At 46.6% G+C, this 17,374-nt stretch overlaps 1 protein-coding gene across 9 annotated transcripts in view; it reads right to left on the minus strand.

The window, feature by feature from the left end:
• Nucleotides 1-17,374, minus strand: part of LOC118796356 (myocyte-specific enhancer factor 2D homolog) — a 64,133-nt gene that overhangs the window by 12,018 nt on the left and 34,741 nt on the right. For 7 of the 9 annotated variants that reach the window (XM_036555196.1, XM_036555192.1, XM_036555193.1 and 4 more), the window contains exons 3-6: nucleotides 15,826-16,029; nucleotides 9,458-9,595; nucleotides 3,089-3,299; nucleotides 2,185-2,241 (exon numbers count right to left, since the gene is read on the minus strand). In XM_036555196.1, the coding sequence (XP_036411089.1) occupies nucleotides 2,185-2,241; nucleotides 3,089-3,299; nucleotides 9,458-9,595; nucleotides 15,826-16,029 (610 nt within the window). Of the gene's footprint in view, nucleotides 1-2,184; nucleotides 2,242-3,088; nucleotides 3,300-9,202; nucleotides 9,341-9,457; nucleotides 9,596-15,825; nucleotides 16,030-17,374 lie in introns of all 9 variants that reach the window. The other 2 variants (XM_036555195.1, XM_036555200.1) reach the window with 1 other exon arrangement.

Here is a 17,374-nt window from a genome sequence, read left to right on the forward strand (position 1 = left end):
TGTAAGTAACACATTCTCATTGAGGTATGAGGCATGTGGGACGATACAGTGAGAACTTGATCTCCAATCTGAATCTGAAATGTGGAGTAAGTCAATTGCAGTAATTTTCAGACTCCTCTTGGTTGGTGTCGCTAGGTCAAGAGACGTTAACAATTTGACCCTCTCAAAAAAGGGAACTTGTTCAACTGCAGTGTTGATTCCTTAATTTATTTTTGACCGTTTTAAGCTGTTGCTTGTCTTGGGCTTTACGTGACATAAGATACATCCCTCTTAGCAGCGGTGCACCTGTCTGACCTCGCAGCAACAGGGCAGAGAGCTCTATAAATTTTAAAGGATAGCCCTTCAGAAATGCTTTGTTTGAATTTTTGCTTATCTATTTCGGGAGTGACAAAGTCACTGACAGCCATTTACCAGCCCAGAGGTTGTAAAGAAACAATTACAAACATGACAGCGATACAGGCCTAGGCCTGGTGTGTGAGCACAGATCATACCTGACATATCTAATACTACAAGTTTTGCATGCTGTAAAAGGCTTGTTTGAAGCACACCTACTAACATTTCCAGAAAGTGTTATGTTGGACAGATGCCTGAAAATGGCCCTTGCACACGTCACACAGAAAAAGGTTGGTGTGTCCAAACACCCAGTGACCAGTTTCCCCAGATATTATTTTTCCTGGGTTTAAGAGAACAACCCCAGGAGCCTTATAAGGAGAGAGTGAGAGAGAGTTTGATGTGGGGGGGTGGGGTTGTTGCAGAGATATGAGGCAACAGCTGAGGGGAAAGATGAAGGGGGGGGTGGCAGAGGTGTTGGTACAGGCCATTCATGTCTATCTCTCTTTCCCTCCCTCTCTCTCTCTATGTGGACACAGTCACACCTGTTCACTCCCAACAGCTGAGGCTCCTAGGACTGGCCCTGAGCTCGTAAACAGCTCTGAGGAGCTGGACAGGGGGGGATGGGAAAAGAACGAGAGGCCGAGAGAAAGAGACAAACACAAAATGCCCCACACCCCCTTTGATTTGCCAACCGCAGCTACCCAAACCCTCCGAGATCAAAAGATCTCACGGCTGACTAAAGACCCTACCGGCATTTTGGGGCGTACAAAGGATTACCCTTCATTCTCATATTGCGAGGCACTTCCACGCCAAAGAGAGCTGCCTGAACACCGCGGGGACGCACGGCCAAGAGCACACAGAGGTGCGTGCAAATGTGCCAGTTGTCATTCGCACACCTGCTGAGGAGAATCAGCCCTCTTTGGCCCCTGCCGATTCGCAGGGTCAGGAGCGAACGATCCAAAAAGCGTGTTTTGCACGGGGGGGGCGAGGTTGCCGTGAAGAGGCTTATTCTCACCACGGCCGCCCGCATTTGTTTTTGAGATGGCTGGTGCGCAGATCTGAGACTGTGAACTAGCTTCTCGAAAAAAAAAAGATTGTTTTTGTTTTGGTCTCCCTGAAGAAAACATTCCGTCGTTCAGAAATAGGTCGCACCACTCTGCTGCATAGTTTCGACAGCACTCCCTTTCAAATTCTTCACACACCAAGTGCTGCAATACAGTTCCGTAGCCTGCACTGGTGTTCCCAGTTTATCTGTTAGTTTCTTTAACAAAGTAGAGGTGCTGTACAGGCATTAATATAGTTACTTATCAATTAAATAAATAACTCTTTACTTAAATATTTACTCTCTAACTCTCTAACTCTCTTTACTCTTTAATATTGAATCAAGTCTTCATTAATCATCTGAGCTATGGTCCTGGGTCACTGAAAATGTGATGGAAGCCAGCTTGTTGATCACAGCTAAATGTTCTGAGGTCTACGTACTCCTATAAATGCACAGTTATGGTCAGCTACAAAACCTGCGCTGTCCAAGGCTCTCTGATCTCAAGTGGTCTCAGTGTCAACGGGTTTCCATTCCAAGTCAGACACCTAACCACCTGATTCAGCTTCTCCACGTCCCGGTTGAGCCAATTTGGCTTCCCTCTAGACAGTAATATTGATTGAAGCATGCTGGAAAACCTATGGGACCTCTAAGACTGTGTGCGTTACTGTGTAATGAATACCCCAACAAAGGCAACACAGCTTTTAGATTTTCGGGCACAAGTAGTCCTCAAACAAACTCTGCACAGCTCAACCAGTGATGTAACCCCTGCACTGGATCAGGAATATCTTGTTATGACTGCTGTTACTCACCTACTGGACTTGGGCATGCCCCATTCGAGTTGTTCAAGTCACCTCCCAAAAGTGCACCTACAGAGAAAAACATAAGATATCATGACATAGTGACTAGACTGTGACAACATGAAGTAGAATGCCACACCACTTCTATCAAAGGATGGCTTTAGGAAACAGTCTGTATGTGGTTATTCATAATTATTTGTGATTAGCTGTCCTTGACATAATTATAATCTGCAATGAATAGGAGAGAAGGTACCTCTAGGACCCTTCACAGACAATGGCTAATTTTACAGGTAAAGCATGACAAGCATTACACAAATGATTGCTTTTGTTATGCAGTTAGAGGCCCTGACCTATATGACCTACTGTATGTCTTGACCCTATATAACAAACCTGGTTTTCTGGATCCCTTTATTAAATTACATTTTCTAACATTGTTTCTTAAGATTTTTCCCATCCAACTCCCTTTCCCATCACTTAATCAGCACAACTTTTCCATGCATTTCTATTAATGGTGTATGTCTTACATAGTGGAATTAACCATGGCTAGCCAGACAATGGCCCCATGATCAAACCAGAGAATATAACCTTATCTTTATAGTAGTGGAAGAAGTTAAGAACACCAGTGTCTTGGTGGTGAAGTATTTTGGCTGAGACAGAGGAAAGCAGAAGAGCCTGGTACAAACCTAAGCCCCAGGACTGGACTGATTGCCAAAGTCTGGTGGTGTCTTACACTCTACTTTTAGAAACGATAAACTGATGCATCTTAAACAACAATAAATGACCAAAAATGCCACACTTACATGTTGATAAATATGGGAATACTACGGGGTTATGTGGATGGATGTGTTGAAGATGGAGAAGCACAATTAGATCCTCCTTCCCCACAATGCAATGTAGATTTGGACATCTTTCTCACCTGCGCTGGCCGGTCGCTGCGGTAACCCTGGAGACACTGTGTTCCTCTGCAGGGCTGGTTGCTGTGGCGACAGGAGGCGCGGATCTGAGAGTGACGATGTCACAAAGGAGGTGGTTACCAGGGCGCTGCCGGGGTTGCTGAACGGTAGTGTACTCTGATTGGACACAGGGACTGTGACGGGCATGGAGAAAGTAGGTGGCGGGACTGCCGACTGGGGAAAAAAGAGGAAGGAAAAGATCAGCATGTTAGATGTACACCTGGATACAGGGTATTCACCTGACAATCCTTCAAGGAGTGTTCATCTCCTGCTCACACGCAAGATTGACAGGTTGGTATCCTATTTCAGGGAGCTCGATGTTAGACACCATATACAGATCATTTTGAGTAAAACATATTTCTGCCAAAGGCAAAACATCGAACAGATGCTCTAAATTCAATGTTTACCTTTCTTGACTGTTCTCATAAAAAAGCAAGCCTGACTAATCTACGAAACCAGAAATTCAAATATTTTTCAGTCGAGTTAACGAGACGAGAGTTATCTGGAGTGTGGCCTGCCAAAGATGATTCTGTCTGTTAATTTGGTTCTGGGGAAACTGTACTGAAACGAAACAATTAAGAATCAACAGATGTCTGAAATCTCTTAGGTAACAAACTGTGAAACGGGCAGGTAGTACTGATCACGCGCTGCGGGCTGGCCGCCTTATTCAGAGCACAGCTAGCGAAAAAATGCCAGGCTTGCAGATAAAGCAAATATATTCTCGCTGCCGCCGACTGGCTGATACGGTGGGTGCGGGGCAGGTGTTTCTGAAGGTGCTGAGCAGACCTGAACAGGTCTGATTCAGCTTGATTGCGTCAGAGTCGCAGTGCTTGCATTTTCGCTAATGGCCGATTCATCACGAGGGGCGAGGACGCGGTGTACTGTACGAAAAAACCTCACGCTCGTACAGCAACCCATTTCACCTCGTTCCTCCTCGAAAAAAACTGGGGCTCTATATTTAGAATGTGGGACAGACATGGCCGCTCACGTCCTCAATAAGACCCACTTTGCAAGGTTGGTTTTTGCCTCTGTTTCGCCCCTTTCCTACACTTCCCTTCTCCTCACCTTACTGTTGAAAAGAGTAGAGAGATGGAAATCACCTTGAATCCAACAGACCAAGATGGCTTGTTTTGTGAAAACCATCAGCAAGAGTCAATAAGCCGTGCATAACCAATTTGCTTCCCCAGGACGGAGTGTCCGTGTGTGCCGCCTTTGCTAAATGTCAGAGTTTACTTATCTCTCTCATGTTGCGTCTCATGTTGTTTCGGTTATTTCATTCGTGTGCACGGCCAAGGAATTCCAATTAATCTTCATTTTTCATTAGAAAAGGAGATTTAATTTTACGGCCGGCCCTGCTGTCAGTGGAACTGAAATTACGTTGTGGCTGCCGCTTTAGACTGCAATTTGCTTAGAATGAGAGTATTGATTGTCAACATGGGATTGTTTTTTTGTGAGACTACTGGGATAATCGAAGAAGGCACGCATCAACAGTAGAGGATGTGTTTCAGTAAAGCTCATTTCCCAAGCAGAGCAGCCCCTTGTAAATTACAATATCAAAGGGGAACGAATTGTGCATAAAGAAACAGAGCATGAGAGGTGTTTAAAGATCACAAACACTTCAGCTTACTCCACTGATAAACATGGTCAAATCAGTTATAACCACAAATGAACACAAAAAACCATACCGACAAATCCTGACACTCTCACAACATAGCAGGAACAAAGTGCTGGCCACAATGAGAATGATTACAATAACTATAAACCATAATGATGTTGAACTATCATTCAACACACATCAGCAGTAATGCTGATCTATCATTTGATGCACATAAATACGTCTTTTGAGTACTCCATCTCTAACACAACAGATTTTTAGAGGTACCATTGCCTGGTGTGACATACTTTACACTGGAAAAAGTGCTGCATAAGAAAATTACTACAAGAAAATGATCCTCACAATGGCTGTTGTTGTTGTTAAATGTAATTTTTACAATTATTGATGTGACATGGTCAGCTCCATTTATTCGATTTTGTATTTGAGCATATTTTTATCACTATAGTTATTGTCACTGTTACCATTCTGTATGACCAGTCCACTTTCTCTCCTTCACACAGACACACATAAACCACACATAAAAAACCCCTATTAAGAAAAACTGACGAAACAACACACACACACACACACAACAGGCAATGAATGAGCAGAGATCAGTCTTGACTCACTTCAACTCATTAGTTCTGCACATCATTCATTTGAGTCTGTTAAAGCAGAGAATCATGGGATGTCTCAGTAGGTTTCATCAACGACACTCAAGCTCTGAGCACAACCTCATAATAGGCTAGGAACCTACACTTGTGCAAACACAGCTCTCACTTTAGACCTCCCACAGCTTCAAGTGTTTTACAGAAAATTGAGATGTGTGAAACAGTCTGTTTTTATTGCACTCAAATTTCTTATGCCGAATTTTCTCTACCAGCTTGATTTGGGGTGGGGACTCATGTAGCTGGTACAGCATTGACAAAATGAAGTCTTACAAACAATTAAGACTTCACCCCAACCTTAATTTTAATGGGAACCTTTAAACCGTAGGCTAACCTTATTAATTGGCGAAACAGTAAATGATAAAGGACAGGACTGCATGGCTCAACCCTCCACTCCATCTTTCTGACTGATGAATGGAAACCTGTCCTTTTGTTCCCCGCTTCAGTAATGAATTGTCACTATCCTGACCTCCTATTCTGTGTGGATCTGAGATGTGATCTCATGACGTGCCTACTGGAGGCAGAGCCGATTAACCCTGCACCGGACGGTACCCTCCTTCCCTGTCCACTGTAACATTCATGTGTCGTTTTCAAAATTCTGGACATGTGACCAACAAAAGGTAAGATCCTGTGTCACTTCCTGGTTGCTCAGGTATGGCTTAGTGGATAGTGAGAGATGCACACTGGGCCAGGCTGGGGACTCTGCCTGAGGGGTGCTGGGTTACAGAACTACAAGCCAGCCAAGCAGGGAGGGTTAGTGCTGGGGCGGAGAGGAGTGGACTGGGAAGGAAAATGTATCAGACAGCACTTCTTTCTCAAGCAGGACGACCGCATGTGCCTGAGAGGTAGTGGCTTTCAGGGATGTCTCTGGAGGTGACCCACGGTACACTGTGCTCCTTTTAATCAGGGCACAGGGACACAGCTAGGATGCCAATAGCCGCCTGCAGCGGACTTCAGTATGTGCCATGATACAGAAATGAAGTTAGTGCCCTAGCATTTAGTGCTCTAAGGCTAGTTTTCAACCAGAGCTGTTTAAGCTTGATACTAATGGGGATTCTGTTTGAACATTTTAGATCTAATCTATCTAATTTTAGATGAATATGATGCTTTACTCTGGATTTTTAAAAATGTTGTTTATGTTTCATGTTGAAATTAATGTCATGCATTTCTAAGTCATTCTAGAAAGGATTATTGCTACATAACCTTTTCACGATGACAGTAATAATGATAATAATAATAATAATAATAATAAAAAAGGCAAAAAAACCTGACCTACTGTCACCATGATCACACAGTATTAGACAGTATGTAATCATGGATGGATTGAACCCTCAGATGTAAACCCCTGAGCCCTTCATCCTGCCTGCAGTAGAACTAACCCATTTTTATCAGCTGAACCTCCACTCTGGTGAATTGCCTGAATGCGCGGGTATCAGAACGAATTAAATTCATGCCCTACTTTTATTCCTTCCCTCCGTCCTAGAAGCCTTAGAGGGCTTCGCATACGGAACATGCTTTTTTCCCACCAACTTCAGCAAAGTCTCCATCGATTTGTTGACAGCCTCATGAAGCAGACGATCAGGCAGCAATATTACAGCAATGCCGTTTCAACGTTTTTCAAGGTCACATAAGATACACTTGCTGATACTAAGCTGACGCTATCATGTCATGATTTACGGAAGGTATGCCACTGTAAAGAAGACTAATCCTTCTCTTTGAATACAGTAGTTACGGTAAGCACATTATCCGTAACAGATGTATGAAGACTTTTTATGTTAATCTTAAAGAGTGCAATGACAGTATCCCTGCCCTAAAGGGTGCAACTGCTGTGCAACCCACATGAATGGTTCCTCATTTTTGTGAGTAAAAAACTGGATTTGGTGCACCCTTTGAGAGAAAGGTGATAAAGCCAATTTCAATCTACTCTCTCGTGCGGATTATGCTAATAAAAAAACACAACCAATTTTATTAAACAACAAATTCAGCAGCCAAACCTTTCATATTTAAGCCAATCTGAAAGAGTCATGAATCTGCTCATAGCAGCCTATTTCAGACAAAACTGTTATCCACAGGACATCCAAAGAGAAATTTATTTTATCCTCCATTTTGGGACAATACGGTGTGATAAACATTAAATGCATAATTTTTTATTAATGGCCATAAAACCTAGCAACTCCTGTGTGTACACGACAGCTGTGTGCTGCAAAATCCTGCAGCAGCCCTTGCAACAAAATCAACAACACTTATGAGGGAATGATGCAAAAGACTGAGATCAGGGGGAGGATGGGGGAGGGGACATACAAAAGCTGCATGTGTCAACCAACAAACAAAAAAAAAAGAAAAACAAATTCTGTTCTTTCCCCATTTTCTGACTCATACGGCATCGTTCCTACCTGCCACACACACTTATGTTTCGAGAGCGGGATTAGGGCTGTGTTTTCCAGCCTCCGGCTGTCACATGTGGATTACAGCTCTGTCCGGGAGATTGGCGCTGTGTGTTACAGTCTTCTATTGGCAGTGAGTGGTGTTCTGGGCGAGCGGGGGAGAGAATGTGGAACTCAGAACACTGTGGCCCCCATCTCGCTCTTCCCTAAGGGCAGGTCTGAGCTCCTCCCCTAAACAGAGCTCTTTGAAAAGCTGTTAAGGCTTATAACAACCCCAGAACACCACCTCCCCCTAATCAAACACAGGCTGAATGCAGCACGTTTAATATGGAAATGGATCAACTGTACAAGCGAATCCCTTTGTAAGCGTATCTGTCACGGTCGTCATGTAAAATGCATAACGCCAGCTACCTTGTATCACTGCTGTGGGTGCACTACAACACATATAATTCACAAAATAATGAGGGATCAAACAATTTGTTCCTGTTCGAGATTTTTTTTTAAACGATATAAACAAAAATATATTCTCTTACTTCAATAAGGTGTTTCTTCCCCAATAAATACAGTGCAGTCTGCAGTTGCTGTACTTTGGCCTCATTAATATTTCCTAGAAGAATCTAGCTAATTCAGACTGAATTTGATCCTTTTAATATTGCTGATTTTACTACGATGACATTCAGACTATTCCCATGGTAACATTTATCATCATCACTATTGAAATTGTTAACTATCTCTTTTAATGATCACTGACAGGCAAAGTGCTACAGCTGTTAGGGTATTGCTGTTCTGTAGACAGCCAGTGTGGACAGAGGGGGTGCTCCTTTAGTGGGGAGGGTCACCTAACCAGACAGAGCCAATCAGAGGCTGGCGCCATTCTTGATGTTCCAACAAAAAAATTTTAGCACAGGCGCGGCCGAGCACCCTGCTAGCATTAATCCCATGTGAGCTACTGTTCCCCTGAGTAAACCCCAACACCCAACCACAAAGGTACAACAGTCCCTGTGGCAGAGACGGTGCCAGGGCAGGGAGTGAGGGGGCAGCCCAGGGGGACAAATTAAGTGGCAGACAAAAAGGCACGGCAGAATTTAAATCCGATGTAGAGTGGGGGAAAAGATCGCTGAAGTATGCTGCCGAAGGAAAGCCAATTAAGAACCTAGTCTGAAGCGCTCTTTAGACGTTAACCCATTAGCGGCTTCCATTCCGCCAGGGTGAACCTCCGCTGCCTGTGACTTTTTGGTCTTGGGGGGGGGGGGGGGGGGGGGGGCAGAACGGATCGAAAGGATTTTTGTGCCTTCACATGCTCCTGTACCCTCTCCTTGCCCAGTCGCAAAGTAACCGCAGGAAAAGTGCAGGGTGGGGGGGGGATGTGTTAGAGCGCTTTGGGGGGGGGGAGCCGTCACTCTCTGTTGCAGCCACATCCCTGTTACTCACTGACAGCCTATAGCTCTGCATCATTTTATCAAACTCCTCATCGATTTTTTTGTATTTCTCTTGGGTGCGGGGGGTGATGGGGAAGGCCTCCTCAGGCTCCGGGCTCTCGCACTCCCGATGCTCCTTCTTGTTCAGAGCCTTTGATTTCCGACAAAGGAGAAAGAGAGAGACAGAGAGAGAGAGATAGAGAGAGAGGGACAGAGAGAGAGAAGGGCAAGGTTAGAGGGGAGGCGGAAGAGCTGGCCAGGTACTCACTCCATATCTTTTGAAGAGGATGTCCAGGTCCTCGTTGGTCTTGCGGTACTTGTCATCATGCAGGGGGCTTTGGTCGATGGAGTCTTCGCCGTCTGGCTCTGGGCTGTCACAGCCGTTAAACCCTTTCTTTCGCAATGTCTGTCAGGTGCACAGGTAGGGGCAGAGGAGAAGGAGGAGGGAAGAGGGGGGCATGCATATGACAAGGCTGTTTATTTATAACAGTATTTATAATACGTCTGCCCAATCAAAATGCTCATTATCAACAGTTTTGCCACTACCACTGTCACCATCATCATCGTAAGACCAAGCTGGGACCACTCAACCATATGCAGAAGTTGTGACACATTTTTCCACTTTTTTATGTGGTCATGGAAAAAAGGCAAACAGGATGTGGACCCCACTCTTTACATTCCACAGTGCTGTCACTTTGGTTCCCACATGAGACTTCAGAGATGCAACTAACGATTTTCAGAGCACATCAGCCCCTCTAATCAATCCATCTGTGACATAAGTTTGGTACCTCACGTCATATTTTATCACAGATCAGCTATACACAGCTCTATCATCAGATTCTTGAGCCTCTGTCCACCTCAGAGGAAACATTTCCTGCAAGCCCAGAGCAGGTGACTGATCTGAACGGCAGGGCAAAGAGGTTGAAGAGAGAGCAGGAGAGAAATATATGAAGTGCTGGCTGAACCCCTGATCCTTGGCCGTTATAGAATCTGCAGTCGTTTGGGGAAGAAAAAAATCAATCACAATTGCACGCGGCGCATTGATCCGCGGGATAGCCGAGCGATTGCTGCGATTCCCATACCACGCGGGTCCCTGTCCTCTGCAACCGCGCGGGCGGCAACTGCTCCTCCAACACGACACGCGGTCTCCATCTGAAGGCCAGGCCAGGCTCCGGCTACCACTGCGCCACTTCAGCTACAACTCTGACCTCCCACCGCGTCCCCCTCCCATTCCCGCTCTTCTCCATCTTTTCTTGCCTCTGCTGCTTCTCCCTCCCTGCGTTTCGCCTTCCTTCACATCTGTCTCTCTCTTCATACACGGAGAGCGCCGGCCGACGTTCTCCATACGATGAAACGACGCAAAGGGACATTGGAAATGGCCAGTGGATTTAAAATATTATTTTACATCATCAATTTTTCTTCCTTATTTTAGGAAAACGTATGATTATGAATAATCCTAAATATAGTATATATTCTGCTAAACCAGTCCACATTCATACATCTTTATAACAATATACTGGGTGTCCTCTATAGGAAGGGGTTAGACCCGACTTCCACCCAGTATTGGATTCAGTTCCGCCCCTCTGCCCAAGATTAATCAAATACACCTTAACTGGCCAAATCTAATCTTATCGGACTAATTATCAAACAGAGGCTTCTATTGTGTCAAGAGGTCTCTAGCTGGTATATAGAATCGGCCACTTGAAGCACTCATCAAGGAGCACCTCTTTTCACATAATAGCCGGGTGTAATAAAGCTCAATCAGTTGTTTGTCACAGAATGTACCATCCCAGAGCCTAAAGATGAGAGATTTCATGAACCTCACAATGGGCGGAGCAACCATGTGCTTTTATTTGCAGCACTCATATTAACCAATCAAAAGCTCTCCATAAAAGGTTTCCATCAAATCCTACTTCATCTACCTTCTTCCCTCTCCCTCACTCTATTTCTCTGTATCTTTTCCCCTGTATCCCTCTCTTTCCCTCTTTTCCCGTTCTTCCTCTGTACACCAGTGCACTGTTGTTGAAGTGCTTTCAGCAAGAGGGCCAAACACTCTGAAGCCAAGTTACTATGCTGTGCAGAAACATAACCAAATCCCCATCTTCTATGTTTCAATCCTCTGTAGGTTTGACTCCTAGCAACACCTTGGCCCGTGCTGTCTGACTCCATCAGTCACTCAGAGGAGATTAGAACGGGCTGTCCTTCCTCAGTCTGCACTCAAAAGCACCACCAGCCGCTTCACAGCTGGGGAAATACAGCATGTAAAGACAGCAGCACAATTAACACAAAGTACTGTGATGTGTTTGCCTCTCAAGGGTGTGCTGATGACCAATGCTTTTTGTTTTTTTGGAGGACAGACCTGTGAGAATTTACATTACATTGTCTTTATAATCTTTGTGGCAATAAAACACTAGAAATATTATGATGCAGTGTGCTTGCTACAGTATACAAAAATACATAAAAAGAAATTTGGAAGCAGGCCTTACACCCGCCTTTCTGATAGGAAAAAAGTCTGGTATTCTGGTTAAGGTTAAGGACAACAGACCTGGAGGATGTACCTGATGTGATACTAAGATTACAACCCACAAGCTCCTTATCTCAGTGTCTCAGTGAAAGAGTCCTACAGATCAGCAGTGGCTACAGCTGGATTTGCTCACTGACATCAACACTAGTAGTACTACTACTACTTCTATTGCTACTACTACTAGTAATAATAATCTCATTTGTGAAAGGGGGCTGTGAATAAAAGGCTGGGCTCAGAGTAATTTGCTTGCACTGTGAGCCTGTGACCCCGTTGAGCCTCACTACCTCTCACACAGACGTGCCCGTTAGCTGACGAGCTTGTTTCTCCATCAGGTCCATCTGAGCACCTGCCCGTTTGCTCCCGCTCTCCCAGCCCTCTCTCTCTCTCTCTCTCCCTCTCTCCCTCTCTCTCTCTCTCTCTCTCTGTCTCTCTCTCCCTCTCTCTCTCCCTCTCTCTCTCCCTCTCTCTCTCCCTCTCTCTCTCTCTCCCTCTCTCTCTCCCTCTCTCTCTCTCTCTCCCTCTCTCCCTCTCTCTGCTGTGTTGCCAGGGTAAGATTCCCCCACAGAGCTCCGCAGTCAGCGACTGGCTGGGCCGCGCTCTCCCCAGGCCCTCCCCTCCCATCTCTCTCGCCCTGTCTCCAGCACTCTCCCCCCCCATCATCTCTCCGCCCACCTCTCCCCGCCCTCCCTCCTCTCCCTCGTCGCCGCCTGCCCTTGCTCCCCCCCCCGTCTCCTTCTGTCTCGTGCTCCCTCTCCTTTCTCCGTGGCACAATCTGCGCCGTGGCTGGGGTGAAGCCAGCGCGCTGTGACAGCGAGGCGACTGTCGCTCCACCGCAGCAGAGCGCGGTGCCACTTCCCATTTGCCAGCGAGCCACGAACGCAGGGCAGTGGCCCCAGGGCATTGTGGGAGGCCGCTGCCGAAGCTTCCACTCCATACAGGCCACCGAAAGAGGCCGTCCTGTGCAGGCAGAAAAAAACCGCACTGCTAGCATTACACGTACCGTTAAACAATCTTTATCCTTCTACAATCTGCCTTGGATGATGTACACATATGTGTTAATGGTCTTTCGCTACCAAGCTGAAACCACCTGCCTTTTGCAAACCCTTGCACATTCAATTAATGTTGGCCCCCCTGGCCCCTGAAGCGCATATTCTGTAGGTGCTGTTGATTGGTCTTTCACAATGACTTCACTCCAAGTGATTTTTCTCCACCACCACATTGTCAACCTCCTCCTCCTCCTCCTCCTGCCCATAAAACACCACTCCACCATGACCATGCAATAATAAATTCTCACACTCTTAATAACATTCCTTCGCTATTCCATGCAAAGCTATGGGGCATGCCATGTTTCATCAAACGGCCTCCCTCAGCTGATTGGTTCCCGACGGCAAAAACACAGCAGACTGCTTCCTTAGGTGGGTTAACGGCATGTGGATCTGCGGTTATAATTCCCGGTGAGCGCACTGATCTGATTGCTCTGCGAGGTGCCGCAACTGTGGGGAAGGTGAGGACGTATCCAAGCAACCGCCGGTCACGTGACCCGCCGGGGCCACGTCTGAGCTGCCCCTCCCGACTGGGTCTGAGATGGATTAGGATGTGAGGATATGACAGGCCTTAAGTATGTCTGCGGAATCCGCCAGGCACTGCAAAGCAGGCTTAGCCCCAGAGAGCATCGCCGGGGCAACAGAGGGAGCCATCCCATAAGGTTATCTACCTCAGTGCAAGACACTACAGGTACAGAATTTCAGTCCTGACGGCCCATCATGTGTACTTTTACTAGTGCCGTCCAAAAATGATGACCTGCATGGATGTGCATATGAAGAAAAGGACAAGCTAGTACCTTCACCTTAAACCACAGCAATTTTCAGAAGGTTATCAATGTCCAATATGGCCACAGCACTAGAACATCTTCCATTACTTTCAATAGGATCGTCACTCTTGTCACTGTACATCTTTGGTAGAAACATTCTTTATACGCTCAAGTACTTTTCTGCTAATCTCCAGTATGCTTGGCTGTGCAGGTCATCTTAATCTTGAATGGATCAAAATATCCTTCCCTTCTAGCAAGGGAATCTTGGCGAGTGATCTGGCTAATGTGTGATGGACAAACTCAATCTCTCCTAAATGCAACCGGGCAAAGCCACCGGCCTGAAGCCCACATGTACCACATTGTCATTCCAAGATTTGTTTTTCCAATTAAGCCACTTAATGAAATGGCATATCTATCTTCTCCCCCCTTCTCCTTCTTTCCATCCATCCCTCTGCCCCCCTCTCTCTTACTCCCTCATTCTCTCATGATCAGGCTCTGCAGTGAAGCGGATTAACACACTCTGGCAGAAGAAGCAGGCTGCCTACACTCCCAGCACGTGAGTGAAGGAGGGCGAGAGAGAGAGAGAGAGAGAGAGAGAGAGAGAGAGAGGGAGAGGGAGAGAGAGAGGGAGAGAGAGAGGGGGAGAGTGACTTCACTGTAAGAGAGGCTGAGCTTGCGTCTTCATGTGCATCACTTTTGAACAGTGCTTTATCGGGAAGCTGTGTGTGATTTTGAAATTACAATTTAATTTGTCTTTAATTTGTATTTTACCATTTACCGTGTCAACAATAAAACCAAATGCTTCAGCTGGAGAGAGTTTACTTTTCCACTCACTTACAGTGAACTTTTACATGTGGCATGGAAATTCTCCAGCAAGACAGAGAGAAACACACCTCACGTAATCCTCGTGGTTACAACAGGGATCCAGGAGTCACCTATTTCGTGGCCCCTTAAAACCTTGCTCATTGTTGGACTGGGGGAGGCAGCCTGTGAACCGGGGCCTGAGCATGCCCAAACACTGCGCTGAATATTGCATGAGGCGTCCACAGTGCGCACGCCAGGCCCAGTCAGGCTTGCTCTGATGTGGCCCGGAGCGGCCCGACTTCCCCCTGCTGCGACACACTAACGCACATACACACACAGAACTGTGTGCTGCCGGGGCTCACAGAGACAGAGGGAGAGAGAGGGTGACGGAGAGAGAGAGCATGTATGTGTGAGAGAGAAATGGATGTAGAGAAAAAGATGGTGGGGGGAGGGAGGAAGACAGAAAGCCAGCGACAGATAGACTCTTCTGCTAATGTAGTGAACCTTCACTGAAAGTGAGTATGTTAAACATGGTTAAATAAAATTTAAAAAAAAAATGTACTTGAGGGTCTCACTGAGACCACCATGTTGTAATATACGAAAGACAGGCCATTAAACTTCTCAACCCTCCACCACAGGGACTCGTTTTCCGGCTGGTGCTCAGGTTACCCTCGTAAATAGCGCGGTGGAAGCTTCCACATTTGCTTGTCACGCAGTTCCTTGTTTTCACACTCCGTTCTTCACATGGAGGTGCGAATGCAGGCTTTTCAGAAAGGTCTCGTTTGAGAGCAACTCGTTACCGAGCGCCGGCTCTACCACTCTGAGACGCGGTTTTGCTGGAGAGAGCGGGGCTGTGGTCTGGCGGTGTATGTGTCCGCTTTCGCTTGCTGGACGAGGCTGGGAGGGGCGGCAGCAGGTCCACTCTCCCCGGTCCCCCGGGCGCCTGGCCAGCCGTGCGAGGGGGACATGTAAGCCTCTAATCTCCCCCCACGGCGTGCCTTCTGGCTTTGCCCCGCAGGTGGCCCGCGGTGCCCCGCCTCCCCCGCCGCGCAGGATGGCCCACGGCCTGGACCAGTCCCCTGGCTCCGGAAGGCTGGCTCTGGAGGCCACGGGCACCGCTGCTCCAGGAAGGGGGCACGCTCACACAAAAGCCACGACATGCCATACGCTGAGCCGAGGAGCCCAGGAATGACCATGCAGGCTCTACAGGAGCCATGCTTTGCCACAGAAACTGAACACTGGGGCAGCAGACATTCGGCTGAACGTTCCCATAGCAACAAAATCTACCGCACCTACTGTGACACGCACATGTACTAAGCGCTGCCCTTCCAACACCAACATGGAGGTGACATGGCCATGGTTACCCCACAACAAATGGCAAACAATATGATGATCCCACCACATAAGCAGCACTGCACCCCTTCCCTAATTCAAGGCCAAGGGACAGTTCTCTAGTTCTAGCTGAAGCGACAGCAGCGCCCGCCCCCAGACCCCGTACCTCGATGATGTCGGCGTTGGTCCGGCTCTCGTGCGGCTCGTTGTATTCGGTGTACTTGAGCAGCACCTTGTCCATGTCGGTGCTGGCGTACTGGAAGAGCTTGTTGGAGTGGTTGAAGATGATGAGGGCGATCTCGCAATCGCACAGCACACTCAGCTCGTAGGCCTTCTTCATCAGGCCGAACTTCCGCTTGGTGAAGGTCACCTGCGGGCAGGGGAAGGAGAGGAGATGTGAGAGAAAGGAGAAGACGAGAGAGAGAGACGGGGGAGGCAAAATAAGAGAGCAAGTTGGAACGGAAGTTGTGAATAGAATCAGTGTTGAATGGTGGCGAGGACAAGGATAAACAGAATGGGGCCCAGTATAGAGGTGGAGGATGAGGTGAGGGAGAAATGGAAAGATTTGAGCAGAAAATCATAACAGGAAGCTCAGGAATAACAATGGCACGGAGTAATGAGGATGGTGCCTTCACATTAAACACTTCGCCGTGCAAACGAAAACAGTGTAACGATGTACACGCCATACCGCGCAACACTGTAGACCAATTAAAACACTGTACACATAACCTCTGAATTAAAAAGCCCTCATTAAATGACCATCACACAGGAGCCACAGAAATCACATTCTGGTGAGAAAGAAAGAATAAACACACTTTACAAACAATAAACAGTGGAAACACTGGGACCAAAAATGCAGAGCAAAGGTTAGGGGGTGCACACAGACCAAGGGCAAGGGAAAACGCCTGCCGAGGGACTGCTGTAGTTTCCTCGCTCAATACGCTTCCGTGTGTAGTATCCTTCACAGAGGAGGACTGAAGGTCTTTGTGCTGGAGAGGATCAAAGGCAAAGCATCGGGGGAGATGCACAGAGAGAGGGGAGGCAGATTCTTCCCTTGTGTGCCATAAGAAGGTTAGGTCTCTTTGCCTCCTCACGCTCAAGACTTCACCGCTTCACAGAGTACAGATGTAGCTCTATGGAGACAAGACTGCATGTACCTTTCCCTCCTATGCATTTCTTTTCACTCAGTGTACTCTCTGTGACCGAACATTAAATTATTATAGTGTTGTTTCCATGGACAACCATTTACCAAACTCCACCCTCACATGCCACACACACATATAAAGCAGAAAGTGGGGCAAGCATTCTACAGTCTCAGAGGAAATTAAAATGAAATGAATGGCAAAGACAGAGGAATTGAGGACAACAGAGATGGCAAACGCATCTTCAGGCCTGGATTCCGCTTCTGTTTGCAAAAATGTAATGTTTTTATGCTCTGCTTTCTTTTGCATGTGTGCTTTGATTATGCATCTGACTGACACAAGGAAAAGTTACATAAGATGCAGTTACATTACAGCGTTTATTACAAAAACATGCTATTCATGAAAAATTCCCTTAAAATTGTGTATTTTAATTTTTTTTTTTTTTTTTTAAAAAGGATCAGACGATTATGAAATTTCAGCAAGTAACTAGCAGTAGCAGTTCTGCTTCACAACTGAGTATATTACATGGTTTTCTGCCCATGTCTCGTCACCATGGTGATGAGATGACTAAAT

Source organism: Megalops cyprinoides, chromosome 21 (assembly GCF_013368585.1).
Source record: "Megalops cyprinoides isolate fMegCyp1 chromosome 21, fMegCyp1.pri, whole genome shotgun sequence".
Lineage (NCBI taxonomy): Eukaryota > Metazoa > Chordata > Actinopteri > Elopiformes > Megalopidae > Megalops > Megalops cyprinoides.